Source organism: Montipora capricornis, chromosome 11 (assembly GCF_036669925.1).
Source record: "Montipora capricornis isolate CH-2021 chromosome 11, ASM3666992v2, whole genome shotgun sequence".
Classification (NCBI taxonomy): Eukaryota; Metazoa; Cnidaria; class Anthozoa; order Scleractinia; family Acroporidae; genus Montipora; species Montipora capricornis.
This window is the reverse complement of record NC_090893.1, coordinates 20,846,772-20,869,199: the sequence shown is the minus strand read 5'-3', so window position 1 is coordinate 20,869,199 and position 22,428 is coordinate 20,846,772. Positions and strand designations below refer to the sequence as shown.

At 37.7% G+C, this 22,428-nt stretch overlaps 2 protein-coding genes across 2 annotated transcripts in view; one reads left to right on the top strand and one right to left on the bottom strand.

The window, feature by feature from the left end:
• Positions 1 to 15,169, bottom strand: part of LOC138024161 (exosome RNA helicase MTR4-like) — a 55,524-nt gene extending 40,355 nt beyond the window's left edge. The window contains exons 1-12 of the mRNA XM_068871268.1: positions 14,926 to 15,169; positions 12,886 to 12,952; positions 12,709 to 12,771; positions 11,325 to 11,437; positions 11,171 to 11,231; positions 9,698 to 9,811; positions 8,872 to 8,904; positions 7,077 to 7,134; positions 6,129 to 6,253; positions 3,519 to 3,617; positions 2,276 to 2,375; positions 1,439 to 1,570 (exon numbers count right to left, since the gene is read on the bottom strand). Coding sequence (XP_068727369.1) covers positions 1,439 to 1,570; positions 2,276 to 2,375; positions 3,519 to 3,617; positions 6,129 to 6,253; positions 7,077 to 7,134; positions 8,872 to 8,904; positions 9,698 to 9,811; positions 11,171 to 11,231; positions 11,325 to 11,437; positions 12,709 to 12,771; positions 12,886 to 12,952; positions 14,926 to 15,158 — 1,198 coding nt within the window. The 5' untranslated portion in view covers positions 15,159 to 15,169. The remainder of the gene's footprint in view (positions 1 to 1,438; positions 1,571 to 2,275; positions 2,376 to 3,518; positions 3,618 to 6,128; positions 6,254 to 7,076; positions 7,135 to 8,871; positions 8,905 to 9,697; positions 9,812 to 11,170; positions 11,232 to 11,324; positions 11,438 to 12,708; positions 12,772 to 12,885; positions 12,953 to 14,925) is intronic.
• A 90-nt stretch (positions 15,170 to 15,259) lies between these two features.
• The window catches only part of LOC138024162 (glutaryl-CoA dehydrogenase, mitochondrial-like), a 20,936-nt gene continuing 13,767 nt past the window's right edge, over positions 15,260 to 22,428 (top strand). Inside the window, exons 1-8 of the mRNA XM_068871269.1 lie at positions 15,260 to 15,411; positions 15,580 to 15,612; positions 16,453 to 16,587; positions 17,666 to 17,728; positions 18,915 to 18,975; positions 19,506 to 19,615; positions 20,320 to 20,449; positions 22,043 to 22,127. Of these exons, the coding sequence (XP_068727370.1) occupies positions 15,318 to 15,411; positions 15,580 to 15,612; positions 16,453 to 16,587; positions 17,666 to 17,728; positions 18,915 to 18,975; positions 19,506 to 19,615; positions 20,320 to 20,449; positions 22,043 to 22,127 (711 nt within the window). The 5' untranslated portion in view covers positions 15,260 to 15,317. The remainder of the gene's footprint in view (positions 15,412 to 15,579; positions 15,613 to 16,452; positions 16,588 to 17,665; positions 17,729 to 18,914; positions 18,976 to 19,505; positions 19,616 to 20,319; positions 20,450 to 22,042; positions 22,128 to 22,428) is intronic.

Here is a 22,428-nt window from a genome sequence, read left to right as displayed (position 1 = left end):
AATTCTAGCCTCACTTTCATTCAATGGCCAGGTAACTAAGCACACAACTGTAAAATATTGTTATTTGCTGCAGTTCGAAGAATAGCAGCAAATCGTTGTGCAGCAGTCATTTCCCCTTTTTAACAAGTGACCAGTTGTGTTTGATTTGTTGTCTATTAGAGGGAATAGGGGAAAACATCTATTTGATAATTTGTAATTTATTGTTACGTAACAGTATTTACTTCTCAGTTCATTACCAGTAAAGTGGAGCATGTGCAAATAAACAAATAGGCAGTAACTTGATACAGTGCTTTGTCAACTGAGCTGTGTTCTGTTTTCCAGAAAGTTTACCGGGTGATTAGTTTGTGGTAAAATGAAAAGGTTGGTTGTCCAAAGAAAAAACAACGGACAACCCAGCCAAAAATAGCATCAACAGCACCCGACTCACTCGACGGTTTTCTGTTGTCAATGTCTGATACTGTAGTGTGGTGTGAAGTTAACAATAATAATTAATTTGCCACAGTTGAGCATTTTCCCGTGTTTTGAATAATTATCTGTGGCTTTTACAAAAAAATTGTCAGATAGGAAAATTCACATGTACCTGGTGATGGAGATTGAAGACTCCATTTTGAAAATGCTTAAACTCAAACCCAGACTTCCACAAAAAAACCCCAGATGGACACTTAGAACTATGGGATACTCAAGCTCCAACGCCATGCGATTGCATCTCAACACAGTATGCATTTAACCCTTTGGGGTTGGTTTTGCAATGGGCAACCAAGCATTTATCTGGGCAACAAATTTACTGGTTTAGTTGCCCGGCTTTTGAAACACGGACAACCTGGATTTTTTATTTTACTTCGAGCACTGCATCAACAAGCACTATAAATCATTATAGTTCACCACTAAATTTTCTCCGATTCTTATTGGTTTAAATTGATCACGTGACGCGATAGTGTTCATCCGCGGACAGACACTATCAGCCCATAGTGCCCGTCCGAGGAAAATACCCGGATGGATAGTAGTCGTCCGCTGAAAATACCTCTGTAAACAAGCGGCCTTATGGAAAATAAACAATCGAAATTGTATTAAGAGGGTTTTCGTTTGTTTTCTTTTTCAAATTTTACATTGGCTGACATGGCTTTCATCTAATAAAGTTGAAAATAATTCAACATGATTTTTGAGCTGGCGCGCGAAAGAAAATTTAGTAGTGAACAATAAAGACAATAGAGTGTTTGTCTCGGAACTATTGGTCTGACAGTTGCCCCTTGGAAATTTGATGTTCTTAAAACTAGCATATTAATTTGCCCCCTATTGTTTAATTGGAACCTTAGGCTAGCTTTGCTGTGTAACAAACAACCCCTGAAGGCTGTACCTTGGTAAACCTAGATGGTAATCACCACCATACACCCCTTGTTATCATGGCAACAGGGTCACTTGTCCATTTTACAAAACTGACCTGAATTGAATTCAAGTTTTGACATTTGCAGAGCATATGCTTCACATTCTTTCTTGCTGAAGCTGAAGATAATCACTGGTTGAAAATTCCTTTCCATTATCATTTTCACTATTTTAAAACAGCTTGAAGGACCTAGAACAAATTAATAGAGAAATGACATGTTCATCTTCCCCTGACATTTTGATTTAACCAATTGACTCCTGAACTGCCCAATCCTCATGGAGGGTGAAGAAGACACAGCAATCCACAAAAATCAAATGAAACCTTTCAATTCACTATGACCAAGCTTTCTGGTCTACATGTAGGCACACTGATTAACCGCTTCCTGCTTATCTTTGACTGCTAGATATCTTACTCTGGCCAGCATTAGGGAGTTTTACTTGTCATAGGTGGACCATCTCAACAGGAGAAGATTAAAACAGCTCTTAAAGTTCCTTCTTTCTTGTGAAACTAAAAAAGGCTCTCTTGTACAGCAACATGCCACAAAGACAGTCACTACTAGGTTGGTTAGCTAGAGAGTGTTCTACGGTAAGTGCTTAGGGTACTGGACTAGCAATGTAGAGTTTTTAGGTTTGTGTCCCACTATGACCAGGTACTTAAGTTGTTCAGGGTGGTCAGTTTGACTTTTCTGCTGTGCTAGTGGGAATACATGTAATAGCCAATTTTTATTGGTCAGCCTCCCACCAGCTAAGGTTCTTAAAGATTAATTTTGTTGCCTTTGTTCCATTGACCCTTAAAAGCCCTTTACAGGAGAAGTCAAGTGCACAATTTTTATTTATTTAATGTTATTAAAGCTGCTTCTCTATAGCTACATGTCAATCAATCATCTTTTCTAACCCTTTGTCCCTCCCTTCCTTCCTCTCTGGGGCCCAGGCTCTGTTCCTCCTTCTCGTATAACAGCCATTGCCTTCTGGAAATTTTCTTCCCGAAAATCACCCTGGTTAGTTGAAAATAAAAACAACACACTTCAGATTGCACTAGGGTGATAAATGAGGTTTTTGAAGACTTACCATGACCCAGCTCGATTACGCCAACAAGTATGAATGTCTCACAAAGGTGCTCACATTTTACTTTTTTTAAAGACTGCATCTGTTCCTCACAAACTTAGTACTACTTTGGTTAAAATGGAAAGTTTCACATACATGTCTTTCTGAACAAAACAAAATACCATGACTTGTACAACACATAATTTTGCTATTCCTCACTTAAGATAAAACCCTTTTGCATCCTAATTTAGATACACCAAGCCTGCACAAAGATAATTTATGCTAGTGTATTTACATAACTGATATAACCTATTATGCCCTGATTGGAAGTCCTCCTATGCCATCCCAGTGATCAACCCTCAGGGGTGTGGCCTTCACTCAGGGGAACAATCTGCTCTCTGTCTAACAGGTCAAACAAATACGCTGAACACCTTCTGTACAGATAACATCCAATAATAATTTTTAAATTAATATAATAGATACTGATGAAACACTAGGATTTCTCCTTTTACTAAAAATCATATCTTCACCGCACGCAGTGAACATAATCATTTTTATCTTTCAGATGTGAGAATATAGGTGTCGTCATGGTAACAAACACGAATCTTCGCCAATAAAATGCAAGCTTCCTCTTCATTGTAAGATACTTTTGTGCTTTTAATATAATTCTTCTCTACTACATTAACATTTTTATTGCAAAATTTACATTATCATGATTTGTTTTTCATTACTTTCATATCTTGTTTCATGTTACACAACATGCATGTTTTAGCGATTGATGACCACTTTTTCATCATTTCGAAAACGAGTAAATCAAGTTGTTTTAAATCTAGACATTTCATCAATATCTATGAAATAAACAGAACATTACATGGCCGCTTGGGGATCCATACCAATCTTATCTTCTCATGCTGAAAGTATCTCTCACTCGTTCGCTTGGCCCACTTGTGAGATATACTTTCAGCACTCGAAGATAAAATTTGTATCCCCATGTGGCCATGTAATATCCTCTATATTATATCACATAATTATTTTGCTGACTGCCCAATAGTTCAGGTTCTCTACAGTTGGGTTTAGTAAACAGGGATTGTTACCTTCTCATCTTGCACCAGAAACAATCCATCACCACCAGAAGGATAAATGTAATGCTGAAGAGGAGTGGGTCGAAAATCTGTATAGACAACGTGACAAGGCTGCAGGGATAAATGATACAAAGTTTTTGATCCAAACTTTGACAAAAGAAGAGAAGGATTATAAATTGGTGCTACACATCACAAATAAATTATAATTATATGCTAATTAGACATCCCTCTGTTGCATAGTAGAACGACTGACTGGTGTAACAGCATGTGCAGGGTATTAGACTACTTCGTCTTGGTTTGGTCATAATTCATGGTTTAAGTTGGGTTTCAAGGTCTCGTTGGTTTCATGGGTTTCTTGGTTTCACTGGTCTCATGGTTACACTTGTCTTAAGGATGTCATAGTTTCACCGGTTTCACAGATTTCATGATTCTGTTGGTTTCATGGTTTCACTGCTTTCGTGGGTGTCATAGTTTCACTGGTTTCACTGGTTTCGTAGATGTCACAATTTCATTGGTTTCATGGTTTTGATAGTTTTACTAGAGCCATAGGTTTCATAGTTTCACAGGTTTCATTTGCTTCGATGGTTTTGATGGTTTCACTGGTTTTGCAGGTTTCATAGTATCGCAGGTTTCATGGTTTCACTGGTTTTGTGAGTGTCATGGTTTCACTGGTTTTGCGGGTTTCATGGTTTCACTAGTCACATGGTTTCACACACTGTGCAAGCCTTTGACCGTTTTTTAACCGACATTGGAATGTGGGGAGGGGGCAAAGTAGGAAGAATTAAAATCTTTATCACACAGACAAATTATAGCGTCACATTTTCCCAATAAGGTTTGTCCAAGATTGTGGATACTGCAGATATAGAACTGAGTATCATTAATGTGCTGACATCATACTAATGCCAGAAGAAGGCGACCTCTCAGTAATATGGACCACCTTCTGAAGTCATGTAACAATGAGTTTTATTTTTGTTTTGGTGGCAATATTTTGTAAAAATGAAACAATAACTGGAATTCGTAAGTGAAGTGCGCACAGGGTACACAAAGTCCTTCTCATTTTGCATAAGAGGATCTTTTACCCTTTTTCGGTTCACACTGGCTGCTCTTTATGTCGTTCTTAGTGTTATACTGTACATGCCAACAGAAGAGCTGTTAGATCCAGTGTCATCCAATGCACATGTAGGGGTGGAACCCAAGGTTACATATTAAGTCAAAAAACATCAGCCTGTCATAATGGAGACAGACCAACCAGTAAATATGAGTGAGAATGATCCTTGCAGTCTGTTGTGGGAACTTCATACACAAGCATTAACACATCTTCCAAGAGGAGCCAAAAAGAAGAAAGCCAGAAACTCTATGACACCCTCCATTCGGGTATCCTCTCATCAACAGAAAAAGGAACACGCTTGCCGAGATCTTGGCTTGGTTTGTGAACAATATTTCCATGCTACAATCTGTTACTGCAATGTCATGCCAAAGAACTGTTTGTAATGGTTTTCCCACAAAATTATACTTGCTTGGACAACAGGTGTATAATTATCATACACCTGTTGTCCAGATTCTCAGTACATTTTCCCATTGTCGTTGACTTGGTTCCATCACACCATGATGCCAACAAAACCAGTGAAACCATGACACCCATGAAACAGGTGAAACCACGAAAGCAACGAAAGCATGAAACCAAGAAACCAGTGAAACAATGACACCTACGAAACCAGTAAAACCATGAAACCAACCAAAGCATGAAACCCAAGAAAGCAGTGAAACAATGACACCAACAAAACCTGTGAAACAAATGAAACCAACAAACCATGGAACCCAAGAAACCATGACCAAACCATGTCATCACACACTGTACATGCTTTTACACCAGTAAGCAGCACTACATGTACTATGTACAGTAATAGAGGGATAATTGGCATATGTTTGTAATCTGTAACACCAAGTTTTAAGCAAGATAAGCAGCCGAGCCAGAGTTGTCTGGCATGAGCAGCTGTGGTGGTATATAGTATGACTTGTGTGGTTTACCGAACCACTGACAGTATGTGTGGTTTACCACATTCAAGCCTTATTTAGATATATATATTTATATAATTATATTAGTCCTTATTGCCCCCAATGGAGATGATCAGACATAAATACTTTGATTTTGAATCATTTTTTCTTGATGGGGACATAGTTTTTGAGTGAATCTAGCTGTTGTTAACCAGTGTTGGAAATAATTTTTCTTTATTCACAGGAGGTATGTCCTTTCAAATCTTCCTTTTGGTCGAACATTTGACAAATTGGGCCGAACATAAAACATTGACTGACAACGCCTTGTAGAAGATAACTCAAGATGTGCTGGTGAGATGTTCGGTCATCATGTCCGATCATAATGTGAAATTGGCCGGACATTTTCAAAATTTGGTCGGACAATGTCCGATGACCGACTGTTATTTCCAGCACTGTTAACCCTTTCACCCCTGTGGGGTTCCCCATTGACGAGTAAAATCATCTGGCGTTAGACAGAGTAAAATCTATAAGTGGCATTCTTGGGAGTGAAAGGGTTAAGTATTACACTGAGACGCAAGCAAAGAAAAGTGAGCTTACATGTAAGCTCCTTAAAGGAAAAAGCTTTACCTGTTTATGAAGATGAGCAATCCACTCTGCAAATTGTCTGGCATTTGGAATTGTGGCAGATAAAAACACGTAATGAACATTGTCTGGTAGGAGGATAATTGTTTCTTCCCACACAACACCCCTCTCTGAAAACAAAACACAGTTACACGTACCTTAGCCAGCAAACAAAAAGGCAGCCTTGTAAACAGAAAAAGCATCATGCAAGAGGGAATGGGACTGGAAGGACATCAAATGCAATTCTCACAATGCTCTTGTGATAAGGTACTCCTAACCAATATTGGTCAATCACTTTTTTTCAATTACAAAGAGTGTAGCAAGTTCCCGGACATTTTTCTAACACTTCCAACACTTCACCAATTTGAAATCACACTAATCAGCTTATTTATAGGACATTCAATTGAAAACCATCAGACGAGTGTACATTTTTGCTTGAAGGGTCACAATTACTAAAACATTACTGACAACAGAATATAATTTCAGTGGGAATCTTTTTCAATCTACTTCAACTATGGTAATTTGGGAGTGACACAGGTCAAAACAAGTTTTCATCTACTATATGTTAAATATACTTGTTTTTTTTTTTGGCAAAGCTTTGCCAACTGTGATGCTATCAGAGAATACATATACACGTATATTCAAAAACTGAAACCTAACAATAAGCTGCTTCCATTCTTTGCAGGGAAAACAACCAAATGTTGACCATTCAGATATAGAACTTTGTTCCAACTAAAATCATGCAAGCGACGTGCTGCCTTTCTAAATCGAAGGTGGACTTGATTAAATCGTAAAAATGATTGTCACCTCAAAGCAATGGCTACGAATTCACTTGTGATTTCAAAATTGAAATAAAACCTCCTCTTGGCTTGTTTGATGACGATTGTAAAGAGAATGCTTGTATTGAAAATTTTCTTTCGCTGAATATTACTTTGAAATTATATTATACTATACCTTTATCTCTCATGTAGTGAATTTCATCAAACACAACCCAAGCTACTTCTCTCATTACCTGCACAAAGAGAAAAGCAGCAACTAAATCAATATCTTAGAGGGCATAGTAGTCTTTCAGAGCAGACCTCGATAGTACCAATACAGGTAACGCGCATAGACCATTAAATTTAGCCCCAGATAGGTTCCCAATTGATGATTAAAATCGTCTGGCATAAGAAAAAGGAACAGTACACATAGGTCTCTCAGAAAGCAAAGGATTTTTGAGGCGATGTAGAGATTTGTGACCTCTCACGGGAAAACGTACCTAACCGCTTTCCATGTATGACCAGAATTCTGTGCCGTAGCCATGTGGTAGTCATGCAGAAAGAATATTAACCTGTGAACACAGCCTTGCTCAGTCATGTGCATGACTTGCCAGCCTGTGTGGAAAAATTTTCCACTTGTGTGATGTTATGAAATACAGTGGGGTGCTGAAAGAAGCTGACTTTACTATAATATGGAACTTACATGTATTTGCTTTTCTGGTGTGGTTTGAAAATTTTGAATGGGGAGCAACGTTGGTAGACCACAGTAGTAAGAGAAAGCCGTCACCCCTTCCAATATCATGTCTCCAGGTTTGATTCTTGGACTCTGTACCCTCATTACGAGGGTTGATTTTTTTGGCCCTATGGTTTGCTTCAAGAGGTTTTTCTCTGGGTTTTCCAATTTTATCCTCTTATCATACATGTAAACCACCCCTTTATCTTATTTCATGTGATTTTTCTTTCATTCACAGTCTCCCCAATTAGCATTTAAACCCATTCCATCCTAAGAGCGACACTTGCAGATTTTACTCTGTTAACAACAAATAATTTTACTCATCGTCAAACCTTTCTCCTCTGACAATAAATTTTATACCCCAAGCCTCAAGTTGAAATGTTTGCTTCGAGTTTCTGAAAGGCTCCCATTCCTTTCTCCTTTAAATATCTTAGCAGGTAAGTGTTGGTTTGGTAAGTATTCCACAGATTTATCAGGGTTGCCATAGTTACTTTTGCTCCCGTCTTGCTTATCATGACCATGCATTTGGAATGACTACCTTTCACAGTATTTGCTCTTTAGTTGTATGACTTTCAATAAACTTAAATATTGAATATTGTATGCAGAATAACACTTTTTCTGTAAATGTAGGGCTACATCAAGAAGGTTAAGATACTGCAATAATTATAAGCACAACTAGGTTTGTGTGCCTTATGACAGATTGGCAACAAGCAAAGCACTGCTTTGGAACAGTTTTTCATGGTGAAATAATAAATCTCCTATTTCATGGTTTGACATAATTTATAACACTTAAAGTCTCGTGCTCACTGTTGTTCACTGGGCTCGAAATTGCAACCAACACAGTCGCATTTGCGACTGAAATTTTTTCCCTTTGTGACTAAAATATCTGGAGAAGTCACAAATTTGCGACTAATCTTCACCTTGGTTCTTTGGGCCACTTTGCTGCTACATTTTCCAAAATACAGAAAGACATGAAAACATTATTTTGTTTCTAGTCATGACTTTTTGTTCACTTTGGAGACATGGGGCACAATTGCAGCGTAATTTAGCTGCGAGCTTAGATGTACAACACCCTGACCATTTGGCATTTTTTCAGCAGTTTCTTTAGACACAAGTACTGGCAGACTTATTTTCTTTTGTTAAATTGCTCACAATACAATACAGTGCAGTGGATTTACAACAGTTACTACAATTTGCTGATCCCTTTTGTACTCAAAAATAATAAGGAAGCTGACAATAAGATGTCTGGATTCCTTACCTCAGAACCTCTGTAAAGCATGTTTCGTAAAATCTAAATTTATGCAAACAAAAACAAGGTAAGTGTTCTGTTACAGCAGCAATAAACACCAGCATAATATTATAAATTATAATAAGCTGTATTCTAAGTTTTAGAGCTCAAAAATTAATCTATTTATGAAAAACCTTTAGCGGTGCTTTCACAAGCAAACTGGCAAACACAGGTTACCTGTGCACTTTGAAATCCATCTACTGGTAGATTTAACAAATCGAAAGTGGTTCAGCGTTGTCTGTACTCTTATCAACAATGATATTTGTCATCACAGTGGACAAAATGTTGTGGACTAACAAGGCGCAGCAATGCTGAACCACTTTCGATTTGTTTTTTTACCACAATATTCAACGCTAAGGAAAGTTTTCATTTCTGATCAGAACATGAGCAAAATCATGAAACAGAGAAAGAGCATGTGCCGTCTATAACTTTCTCGCAATATGATTGGTTTATTTCCCAAAATGGGCATTCCTGATTGGCTATATTGAGTGACAAATTGACGCAAGCATGATGCGTACAGCATTGTCTAGATTGCAAGATTACAAGCAATTGTCACAGTGGTTAAAAAGTCATTGCTGCATACCAGTATAAAAAATGTACTATATTTATTGTACAGTTGTAGGGTTACAAGTAATCAGTGACATTTGAGCTTTTAAATTGGAACAAGGCAGCCTTAAGGATTAGTGCAGAGAGGTTATAAGACAGATTCTGAGCATGCATCCTGCTTACATGTCAACAGTCATCCTCTACATTATCTGAGATGTAAGTTACATAATTTGTTTAATTATCTATTTACCTCTGTTGTCATAACAAGAGCACTAGCGCTAGGGTTGATGGTCACATCTCCAGTCATTAGGCCAACGTCCTGGAATTCTTCATACAATTCCCTGTATTTTTGATTACTTAGAGCCTTTCAATAAAATGATAAAGTGTTACAACATGTAATTCCATGGTGCAAGCATAACTATGACTAAATTGTATGCAGACACACAGCCATTCATCTTTGATGACGTGCACATTTATTTATAAATAATTTACATGTAGGTCCATAACTTTTCCCCCCACTGGCCTTGATAGTTGAGCTGCTTTCTTTAAAGTGCTACTACGATTAAATGAATCAGTTCCTTTTTTCCTTCAGATTTTGAAAGTGTGTTTGCTTAAAACCTGACCAGCATTGCATTCTTTTAAAAACTTTAGAGTCTTTGATGTCATTTTCTCCTCAATCCAGCCATTAAACAGGAAAAATCCAGTTAAAATAAACAGTTGTCTCTTTTAAATCAAGGCTTAAAATATGGGTCACTTGGTGTTTAGCTAACATAGTGTTGAAATTCAAGCAAAAAGAAGAATTTAGTTTTTGGTGATGGCATGTGATGTCCAGGTTTTTCTCAGTCATACATTGTAGCCCATGAATATGCACGACAATGACCAGGAACACAAGTCAGGTATATCTACCGGGTACATTAATTTTGCTCCAACGGGGTCAGGAAAAAGAGAAACTATGGAGCGAGGATTAACAGAACCTAAAAAGCACACATCCATCGGCCAACCATATTCAGTGCATAAAAATCTCATTCAAGCCACTGACCTTCAGCTGTCCCTGCAAAGAGCCTATCACTTTTTTTGACAAACACTGTACATTAATTTTATTGAAATCGTACACTTTCACAATACTTTTTTTATGTAGAAGAGGTTAACCATCTTTTGAAATAATAAACTATTCTTGGAATCAAGAAAGAACAACTTGACATGGTGCATTTCTGAATTGCTACTTATCTTTGTTTCAAAGTGAGTCTTGGATAAAAACCATTCAAATGAAAGGAGGTTGAAGTGTATGAATTTGTCCAACTTATTTGTACACAATGTACAAAGACTCTGTTTAGAACAGAGGCAAACAGCAATCCTGGAATGGTAGATTTTATAATATAACAAGATTTTACTTTACTTCAACCTTAAAAAAACTCATTAATAATTCATGAGCCTAACAGCCTATCAAAACACTGATAAAACGCCACGTGTATGAGCTTTATCCTCATATAACACTCCTCGTTAGTATTCTTTGTATAAAGAATATTAATAAGGCATAGCTTGTTTTTCTTGTATGCTAATATTCACCTCACAATTTGAACCATTGTTTTGAGTCCAGAGGGACACGCTCTTTGTGTTTTATCGGGTCTAAAAACACTCAGCTACGCCTCATGTTTTTAAACCCCGATAAAACACTGCTGCTCGTTTTTTAAACATTACATAATAATTATGTGTTTTACCATACCTTGATAGGCGTAGTGTAGATCACCCTTTGTTTATTCTGCAGTGACAAAGCAATGGCATACCTACAGGTTGCCAATAATTACAATAAGTCAAAACAACTTCCTGCGGCAAGCAATGAAAAATTTTAATTTGAACACCAAACTCAGAAGTCTTACTCTGCTACAACTGTTTTCCCTGCCGATGTGTGCGCTGACACCAACACAGACTGATTGTTTTCCAAGCATTTCAGTGATTCTTTCTGGAAAGGATCCAAGATGAAAGGGTATTCCTAGAAAAGAAAATTGATTGCACGACAATAATTATTATTTATCATTATTCCTGGAGGAATTACCACTTGAATGTGTGACGTTTGTAAAAGTAATCACTGACACATGTAGTTACATACAAACATTAATAGTTACTACATTTAACAAAGTATTCTGCGAAAGGGACATTTATTCATTAATAAACTTATAAACTCTAAAAAATGCTGTAACAATGACTTGATTATCAAAATGTTGCAATACATGTTCACTTTTCTTCAGAACACTGTAACATTACATGAATGTATGATCAAAGGCTGTGTCAACCCTAGTTCACCCCATAATAAAATAATAATAATTATTAGAGAGATGAAGCATCGCTTTTATGTGAAACGGCAAACATGAAAAGGGGGGGGGGGGGGTTACTGCTTGTTATAAAAAACAGGAAAATTATATTATTCTAACTCGTCTCCCTCTTTTGAAAACTTACTTGATAGCTGCTGCTACCAGACAAGAAATAAGCTCGTATCAAATTAAACGAGTTTCTTCCGTCCAGTGCTCGACCTTAGCGGTAGTCCACTAGTCCTGGACTAGTGCAAAACGCTTCTGGACTAGTAGAAACTTAGAACCACTAGTCACAGGACCAGTAACTACTTTGTAATTAGTTTTTGCAATACATTAGTTGAAAACAAAATACACGACTTGTAAGTGTTGTTTCGATGCGTTCCTCGCAACATTTCGATCGCGAAAACAGATAGTCCAATTTAATTGTAAAAAGATATTGCAAATAATATTGCCATGCTGCAATCAGGAAGGACTACCAGAGATTTACTCAGGACTAGTAAATTCTCAGTTCAAGTAGTCCCAAGGCAAGCGATCAAACAAGTTAAGGTCGAGCACTGCCATTTTTGGCAAAATGTAAATTTTAGTCCGACATTTGCCATTTGCCAAAAACATGATGCTTAATCTCTCTATTAATAATTTATTACTGTAAGACACAAGCCCAGCGAAGTTTAACAGTTTTATTGTCCCAAAGAAAATCACCAACCCCAAAAGATCACTAGAACTTACAATGGAGTCTTGTCCACGTCACTTCCCAACACGTCACGAAGTCCGACCACTAATGCGGTACACTATGTCATTGATTTGCGGGTATAATTTAGGCCAACATGGTCTAACATTATAATAATTATTGTATTTGGTCATTACTATAATGGCTAATCAACTATGAAGAACATGAACAAAACACATAATAAGATTATTATATACAAAAATTAACTGTCACAAAAAATAATACCTTTGCTTGTTTTATTGCTTTTTTGACCAATGGCACATATTCACATCCCTCGGGAACAGCAACCTTACAAAAAAGTACAAAAAAAATTCCAAATATTTGCATTACAAAGAAATACATGTTTAACATCCTAGTGTGAGTATAATATATAAAAAGAGCTTCACGCATCCAAGACCTCACCTCATGAGTACAAGCCTCTATGGTCTCGACACTCCTAACATTTACCCGAGGTATTGATTCCAAGAGGCTGAAAAAGAATAGAGAGGAGGGAATAATGGTACAGTAAATGATGCTGAATTTCTGATTCTTCTTCTTAGGTTGCATGCTGATCAATGTGTTCCTTAGATTGGAGAAAATGAGGGGAATGCTTGTTCCATGCTCAAGTGCTAGAGCATATCGCATTGGATAATTTTATATGGATGGGGTTAGCTTCTAAAGAAACCGTTCATGCTTTATGTTGTGGTTCAAGACGTTTTAAACCAGTTCAATCTTGATTTTCCTTTGTTCATCTACTTCTACACATTCCAGCACTCAGCAAAGTTCCTTTTTGACTTATGGCTGTTTTCTGCTTACATGGCTTTGAAAACCATATTAAGCCATTTTAGAGACATCATTGTTAAGCCGGCCACTTCTGCTGGAGAGAACAGGACAGTCACAAAACCGGTGACTTCATCCTCTACTCTTCTGAAATAGTGTGTGGGTTGATTTGCTAGCTGATGTTGTTTCTAACTGAGAAGAGCTGCAGCTTGAAGCATTAGCCCACAAATCTGTCTTAAGGGGAAATTTGGTTTTATCAACAGAGTTGGTAATGTAAACTGACCACCGTACAGGGATTCTATAAAAGCTGACGTTTCGAGTGTTAGCCTTTCGTCAGAGCAAATCGAGGAATTATGGGTTGTGTATTGTTTTTACAGTAGAGTAGGAGCTACGCTATTGGTGGTAACATGGCAACGTGAAAAAACAGGAATACATTAGTTAAATGAAAAGCATTCATGAATACCGTGGGGATTAAGGGTGCCGATTTGGAAGATGAATTTTCGTTCCAGATTCTTGCGGCTTTCCGTCATACCTAGATGTAGGGAAAGGCCGCAGATAGCCATGTGTTGTTTAGAGTGGTTAGGGAGAATAAAATGACGAGTGACTGGTTTAGATGCATCTTTGTCATTCTTCTCAACATCGCCAAGGTGTTCGCGGAATCGGTAGCCTAGTCGTCTACACAACCCATAATTCCTCGATTCACTCTGACATAGGGCTCACACCCCTCGAAACGTCAGCTTTTAGAATCCCTACAGGTACGGTTGTCAATTTACATTATCAACTCCATTGATAAAACCAAATTTTTGTGTACTACTTCCCCACTGACGCAGCACCAAAGTTTCCTTAGAAACTACCCCCTTTATTCATTTAAGGGGGACATAGTTTCTGAGTGCACCTGGATGTTAAACCATTCACACCTAAAGCGCAACGAGTAAAATAATCTGGCATTTATACAGAGTTAGGAGCCCATGAGTAGGAGCTTCCCAATCCAATACAAACTCTGTGAGTCAACATTAGGGCATATCTTTCTATTTTTGGAATGCCACAAGTTCTTCAGCTCTGTTTAGAATGGCCAATCACAATAAAGTTATTGTCAGGCAAACACAAAAATAGCACAAACAATGTATGCAAATTTGTGCAAATTGATGTTAATTGTGTAACTATGAGTCTCCTGGTGAAGCGTTAGTTCCAAAAGATATGTGGAAAGGTTTACTCGAGGATAATAAGCCATTTCGGAAAATACCATAATACTCTTTGTTCGCCCCTCCCCCCCTCCCCCCCAATTTTGAATAAGCATTGTTTTTGTTTTCTCTTGGGACAATTGTAAGTCACAATAGAAACTAGAAACAATGATAACGCAAAATTTGGGGGTACAAATAAAGAGCATTATGGTGTTTTCCGAAGTGGACTATTGTAGTGTGCATAGGGAGGCTCCTGACAGAGTAAAATCTACAAGTCTCACTTTCAGGATGGGAGCGGTTAACCCATTAGGCTGATTTAGCGAACAGAATAGAAGGGGGGAGGGATGTTGAAGTTTCTAGTTTATCGGCGCATTATTTCTGCAATACGACCTCCAGGCATTTTAAAATCAAAATACAAGTCGTTCTTTCGTCTTACATCGCTTAAAATCCACCTCATATCCAGGATAAGTTATCGTGATGAAAAACACAATAAAACGTTCACCTCTCTAAGTCGTCGAACTTCGCTTTCTTCGTCCCAGTTTCATCCAGTGCGAGATCGATAACATCAGGTTTAAACTGCCTTTTCTCTCCGACCTGTGTAATATCTGCCGAGACATCAGATGCAGATGGATCATTGGTATCTCTCTTATCATTTTGTTTCTTTTTGCTGCTATTTGATGATAAATTTTCCTCGAAAACAGAAAAGATATCTTCTTCTCCAAAAGCATCCGCCATCTTCACGTGCGAGATGGGAATGAGCTTCATGTATGATACATTTTATATACCGGTGCAATGAAAAAGTATCATATATGCACAAGATAGAAAACCGCTGGCTTATTCTTACAAATTAATTAATAAACAAAGGCTGACAAAATCTGTGAAAACGTTAGTAAAATGGCGTTTCAGCGACTTTTACGACGTATGGTAACGCCAGGAAACAACGTACTACTCCTTTGCCGTAGTCAAAGTACAGGAAACGCGGCGATCGGTATCCTTTTGAAGAACTGCGTAGAAATTATACTTATGCAACTATAGTACTTCCATTGAGTTGGCGTTGAATTTGGTCGATGTTAAATAATAATTAAAATTTGTATTCAATCGATCACTTGTTGCAAGAGGTACGGCAGATGAGAATTCTTTAACTTCGTTGTTTTAGCTCAAACATCGAAAGAAAAAAAAGATAAATTTGGTAAGTTTTTCCGAGGATCAAAAGAAAGCGAGTATTTTAATTTATGTGATATTCTTGTTATGATCCTGTCTTACTCCCCTTGGTATTTTTTGGATTTTAACCCTTTCTCGTGTTTCTAAATGATTTCCGTAAAACGGAGGAAACCGGTGTGGATCCTCCCCTGATCCCTGTTGAGTGAGGCTTGGGTTGGGTAAGTTGGCCTAGTAGGGAAAAGACCATTGGTCTTTCATCAATGGAAGAGGTTTTGAAGCAGGTAAAAACAATGTCTCAACACATCATTGGGTCCATAGCATCATATACAAACTTTTTCAAAGATAAAATTTAAAGTCACTTTAATTAACATCGGTAGTTCTTTCAGCTAGGAGGCTGGTACCAATGGAAGCCGACATTGGGCCCTATACCCCCCTCCCTCTGTCAGCACTCCATGTTATTTGTATTTAAAGCTATAGCTACACGGATCCTGGAGAGGAAAGACAAAACAGACATTGAAGTCACCAAGGATCGAAATGGGGACCTCTTGCCCCGAAAGCTGCGCACTAACCAACTGAGGTCTGGGGGGTGGGGGGGGGGGGGTCCTCGGCATTTGAGGTGTCAATGGCTTAATCATTTCAAATTGTTAGCTTCTATACAAAGTGATATTTTGTTGCAAGCCTCCATTGACATCGTTAAAAACCACAGAGGAATAAAACATACTTTGCTCTTTTGTTAAACACTATTATAATAATTTTTCACCAAGGCTTGAAACTGCATTGTTTGCTACAGTCATGACTTGCTTGAAAAGGTGCATCAAATAATTTTAGGTCATTTTTCAATGAACTGATAATTGGCATTCCTTTGCAGTGAAGTTCAACTGGCAGGATCCATTGAGCTTGGAAAGTTGTTTGACAGATGAAGAAATCATGGTTAGAGATCAGTTCAGGGATTACTGCCAGGATAAGCTAATGCCAAGGATACTAATGGCAAACAGAAAAGAGGGTTAGCAGAGCAGTAAATTTTCCTTACGATTTTGTAATTCCATTTAGGTTTTAGTGGAAAGTTGTCTTTGGAGTCAGCATATCAGGGAAGGATATAGTTTTCTTCGTATTGAAACCTTAGGAGCTGGTCTGATATGAGTTCTCTCTTTGTTTGGAAAGTGCTGGCAAACAGTAGTGTTAATGACAGACAGCTGAGGAACCTCCCTCATGAATGATATTATCATCACTATCATTCTTCAGCATCATGGGCAGGGAAAGGAAAGGAAAGAAAAAGAACTTTATTTAAATGTCTAGTCGTTCTAGCGCTGGAGCACTAATTGGGGACACTGTAAACTGAAATTAACAATTAACACAAATCAAGTTAAATGTAACAGTTGTTTTTTGAGGAGAGGGGAAAATCGGAGTACCTGGAGAAAACCTGAGTGCAGAGTAGCGAACCAACAAACTCAACCCACATATGAGGCAGAGTCTGGGAATCAAACCCGGGCCACATTGGTGGGAGGCGAGTGCACCCATGACTGCACCATCCCTGCACCCCCGATTTGTGGCATTGTTGAAAAAAGTGGTCCTGCATGGCAAACTTCAGATTGGTTATCTCACACCCCTTATCTTAATTTGGTTAACAATTGAGGGAAAGTTAATTAAAGTCACTGTGGTACTGTGATCAAAAAATCAAACCTTTTTTTTCTTTGGATTTCAAAACTAGTTATTTATAATAACTAAACACTAAGTGACCCAAGTTGTAGGCCTTAATTTCGAAAAGACACTTTCCTACTTAATGAATTTTGCTACTTAATGGTTGGCAATTACTAACTTAAGTTTAAAACATTAAGAGAGCTGTTTCAAGGAGTATGTGACTCAATAATTAATATGCCTGTTTTTCAGAACACCAATTACCCCTTGTCAACACATTGCATTAAAATATTTTTACATTCATGACAGTGACACCAAACACTGGTTAGTAGAACATCATTAACTTAAAGCTTGTGCCATTTTCATGGTAAAATTATGGGAACTCAAGAGACTTTATCCTTCATTGTCGAAGTTATCAAAATGTAAAAGGTTTTCCTTCCTTACAGATTTTGACAAAAGCATTATTACTGAAATGGGCTCTCTAGGAATTCTTGGTTGCACAATTCAAGGTAAGTAGCCCAAAAAATTAGAGAATTTCATATCATTCTTTAGATTGCTAGTAGCTTGTGGCAACACATCTCAATGTAGTACATGTTACTTAAATAGCTATCTGTTAAAAAATTCAATTATTTTAATTAAATAATAATTGAAAAACAGCTAACAATACAGCGCTGCAGTAACTAACTGCAAAAATTATTATTATTATTATTATTATTATTAGTTTCCTGGTAATGGTCCTACAGTACACTCCTCCAGTTAAGGATCACCAAGTTGCAAATGATTGATGTACTGTTTAAAAAATGAGCAGCAGTGTTTTATCAGTTTAAAAACACAAGGGATAGCCGAGTGTTTTTAGACCCAGTAAAACATTGTGCTGCTAGTTTTTTGAACGACTTCGAAAACATTCCACAAAAAGCGTGTCCCTCTGGAGTCCGAACAAAGGTTTAAAATGTGAGAGTAAGATCTAAGCATACAAAAAAAGCAAGCCAGGCCTCATGATTACTATTCTTTATATAAAGAATTGTAATGAGGAGTACCCTGTGAACAGTTGTTTTCTCCTATGCTTCCCGAAAGAGAAACCACTGCGAGCAACCGTTTGATTTCCATTGAGCATATGCGAAATGTCACACCCCACATGATGCATTTGACATTACTTCGTCTTATTTCACAGGAAATCACTACACAGCAGGCTCACCCAAACGCAGCAGTTATGTAGCTGAACGCACGCACAAGCGCCAAAACAAGTTTACCAACTTGTTTTACCGGTTCAAATTTAATTTATTTGTCCTCGGTACTAGACGGCGGCTTACTCAGAGAAACTAACGGTTGCTTGCAGTGGTTTCTCTCTCGGGAGGCATAGGGGAAACCAACTACTCGCAGGTAAATGAGGAGTGGTTTATCAGGTTTAAAGCTCATGCACCTGACGTTTTATCAAATTGAATGTTTTGATAGGCTGTAAGGGTAATGAATTATTAATGAATGTTTTGAAGCATTGGCCAACTCACTACAACCCCCTTAGCTGACAAGCTGCCAACTTGTCGGCCGAAACAAACATGTTGTCAGAAAATTGCCTCTGATTGCTGACTACTCTGGCTTGATTTTCACTCCAGTGCTCATAAGAGACCAGAGTGACCACTGCTTATTTTGACTAGTTCAGGAATCTACTTTTATTGTACCAATCTCATTTTTTGCCAGGTTATGGATGTGCAGGTGTTTCATCTGTAGCCTATGGACTGATTGCGAGAGAATGTGAAAGGTTTGATGTAATTATTTATTGATTAGAACATGATAGAAATATTAAATTTTGTTTGATGTAATTAATTAACATTCACACTATTTGACTGAAAAATCAATTCTTCTTTGAATTCTCTTTGGATTTAAAAACTAATGATGTTAACTGAACACCAAGTCACCAAAGTTTTAAGCCTTGATTTTAAAAATACATGTACAGCCTGAAAACGTCAGCTTGAAAACTCACGTTTGCATATATAATGAGTTGCATTAATATGCTGGAATTTTAAGCTAGTGAGTAAATGAACTCACTTTTCCTTAGATCCATTCCAACCCTGGGAGGTCCATTCGGTCAGTTTTGAACATGAGTAATGGCAGACCGTGAAAGGCAAAACTTACACTTAAAGTAAACACCCTTTGGATAAAAATCAAAGCTCAAAATTTAAGCAAAGACACTTTCAAAATCTGAAGGAAATAAGGAACTGATTTTTTTATCATAGTTTATAGTAGCAGTAAGTATGATTAAAGAAACACCATTGGTTATCTTATTGTTAGGGTTGACAGCAGTTATCGCTCAGCAATGAGTGTTCAGTCCTCCTTGGTCATGCATCCAATCAATGCCTATGGGACAGAGGAGCAGAAACAGAAGTATTTACCAAAACTTGGTAAGGAAAAAGTACCAATGAAAAAACACAGTTAGAGCAGCTGTAAGTATCTTCAAACGTTTTGTATTGATAGCAAGTAAAGGTACATTTACGACCATAGAGTGTTTTTACTCATTAAGTGATCAGTAACCTTGTTTTTGCACTGAAACAAAAGAAAAGGTTTGCATGATAATGGGGAGACCAACATGGCCGCTTTTCTTTTGTTTAGGGACTCCAACATGGCACCATGACGTGATGTGAAAACACTCTATTTCAATAATTCCTATAATTATGTTTTTACTTGTCAAAAATGGAAACAACATCTGACATGATTAATGTGTTTACTTAATGTCATACTGTTACGTCGGCATGGAAAATGACTTTCAAGTCACGTCCAAATTTACATGAAAAGTAAATATGTATGACAAGAACAAGTCATGCAGTTCTTTCTAGTTGTCCTGTGTTACTTTTCTATGGTAGCCAGCTGTTTTGATCAATAGTGACAGCCCCTAACCTTACCTTGCGGTGAATTCACAATGGCTGTGAAATGACATGGGTAACTGGTCACAAAATCCAAAGTTTATGAACTGTGAGGCTCATGCATGGCCGGCTGTAGGCTTCATTTTGTCCATGTTATGCAAACGAATTTAAGAGTGGTGTCAGATATTTTTTCAGTCAAAGGCATGTACTGATGTGTTAAGTGCAGATTTGTTCCTTAATCGTAGCGCGGGGAGAGCTAATTGGATGTTTTGGCTTGACTGAACCCAATCATGGCAGTGACCCAAGTGGCATGGAAACAAAAGCAAAGTACAACCCTGCTGAGAAAAGCTACATTGTTAATGGATCCAAGAGCTGGTGAGCTACAGTGTATCACTTCCCTTATCATCTTAATTACTAACCTGATATTCTCAGGTTGCAGTGATCATGACCGGAGCCATCTGAGAATCAAGGCTAATACCGGGATATAATAATGTGCATTATAGCCTGCAAATACAGTCGCTCCCGGCCGCTAGGGGCGTTTCTCTTTCTCTCTCTCTCTTTCTCTCTCTCAAACAAAACGCTCCTAGCAGCTGGGAGCGATGAGAGGTGGCTGTATTCGCAGGCTATGTGCATTGTAGTCTACAAGGGATATTGGCTTTGTATTATTTTGACTGCCTCAGGTCTGACCTTTTCCCTTTTAAAAAGCACTTAAACACTCTCTAACTGGGGAACTGCTTATTGGCAAAAAGTTAACAATATTATTATAAGTCCACTCTTTAACCCCTTCCCTCCTAAAACAACTACGTATAGGTTTTTAAAATCTGTCTCACCGGCGCACAGCCCAGATGATTTTTCTTGGCAGTGGTTCGTTTGCACGCCACTTTGCAGTTTTGTGACACATTGTTGGTGTTTTAATTGGCAACTGGTGTTCTCCCCGAGGAAGTTGTAAGTTCAATTTTCAACTTGCTGCCAGGTGTTTACGTTCCCAGTGTCAGCTACCTGTATTTGGACCCGTTCAAAACAACCTTGAACTCTACTTTTTACAATATAAATTTACAGCATGATAATAACTCAACATTGGGTAGGATTCGCAAGGCTATGCAAAAAGCAATTTTTAAATAACAAATCCACAATGTATCGCCGGTGTGATTGCTCGCGAACCTCGAATTATCGCATGTCCTGTGAAGTCAATATAATTGAAAACTGTTCATGTTGTCTCAAATATGCCTTCACTGACCTAACACAAAAAAACGCAAGAATTTAATTCAGGACTGTAAGAGGGTTGAAATATCAATCCAACACCATGCAATACAATACAATACAATACAATACAATACTTTATTGACACTCCCCTTCCCGGGTCTTTTCAGTGACAATATACTAATTACAAATAAATTTTACAACAAAACCATGATTTCTTAGTATTACATGCAACCGGTTTTCTGCAAGAAATCTGTGGTGAAAGTCCATGTAATACAACATCTCCGTTCGCCAATACTGGATTCCCCACATAAACCTTCTTATTTCAAATCAGTTTTGAGAGACCAATTATAAATTCCAAAATGATTACAGAGAAGGTGTACAATTCAAAGTAATTACAGTTTGAGGCATACCATTAAACTTCAACTGTACGTAAGTTGCGACATTTGAACCTTCAACTTGCTCAGAGTACATGTAAAGTGGCCAATCAAAAACACAACATTGCATGACAACGTTGCAAAGTGGGGCACAAAATTTTAGGAACAACCGATTGCAGTGTAATTTTATTCGGTTATGCGATACGCGATTACATCATTGTCGTCATGGTGATCATCATGAGTCATTCTTCATCTGCATCATCATCATCATTAATATCATTGTTTCTGTTACTGGCAGTCATGACAACCATTACCGGGGTCACTAATACCATCCAAAGTTCATTGTTATAAGGTCTTTCTAATATTAATGTTCTGACTTGTTTGATGTTAGGATTACAAACTCACCAATAGCTGATGTCTTTATTGTTTGGGCAAATTGTGAAGACAAGAGGATAAGAGGGTTTATATTGGAGAAGGTATTGTAGCCGCCTGGCAAACATCTGTTCTGTTTCTGATGTCAGGATAATCATCATTGTAAAGTTAGCAACTTTAAGCAGTTAAGAAGAACCCTGAAAAAAAGCTGTCTTGAATGGGACTCTACATGAACGTAAGCACTGACCAAGACATGACACTTCTTGCGTACTCAGTTGCTGTGCATTACAATGTGGCATTTACAGTTAATAATAATAATTATAATAATAAAACATATTTATATAGGGCAACCTAGACCTCGATGTGCTTTACAATGTTTCAAATAGATATAAAAATGATATAAAA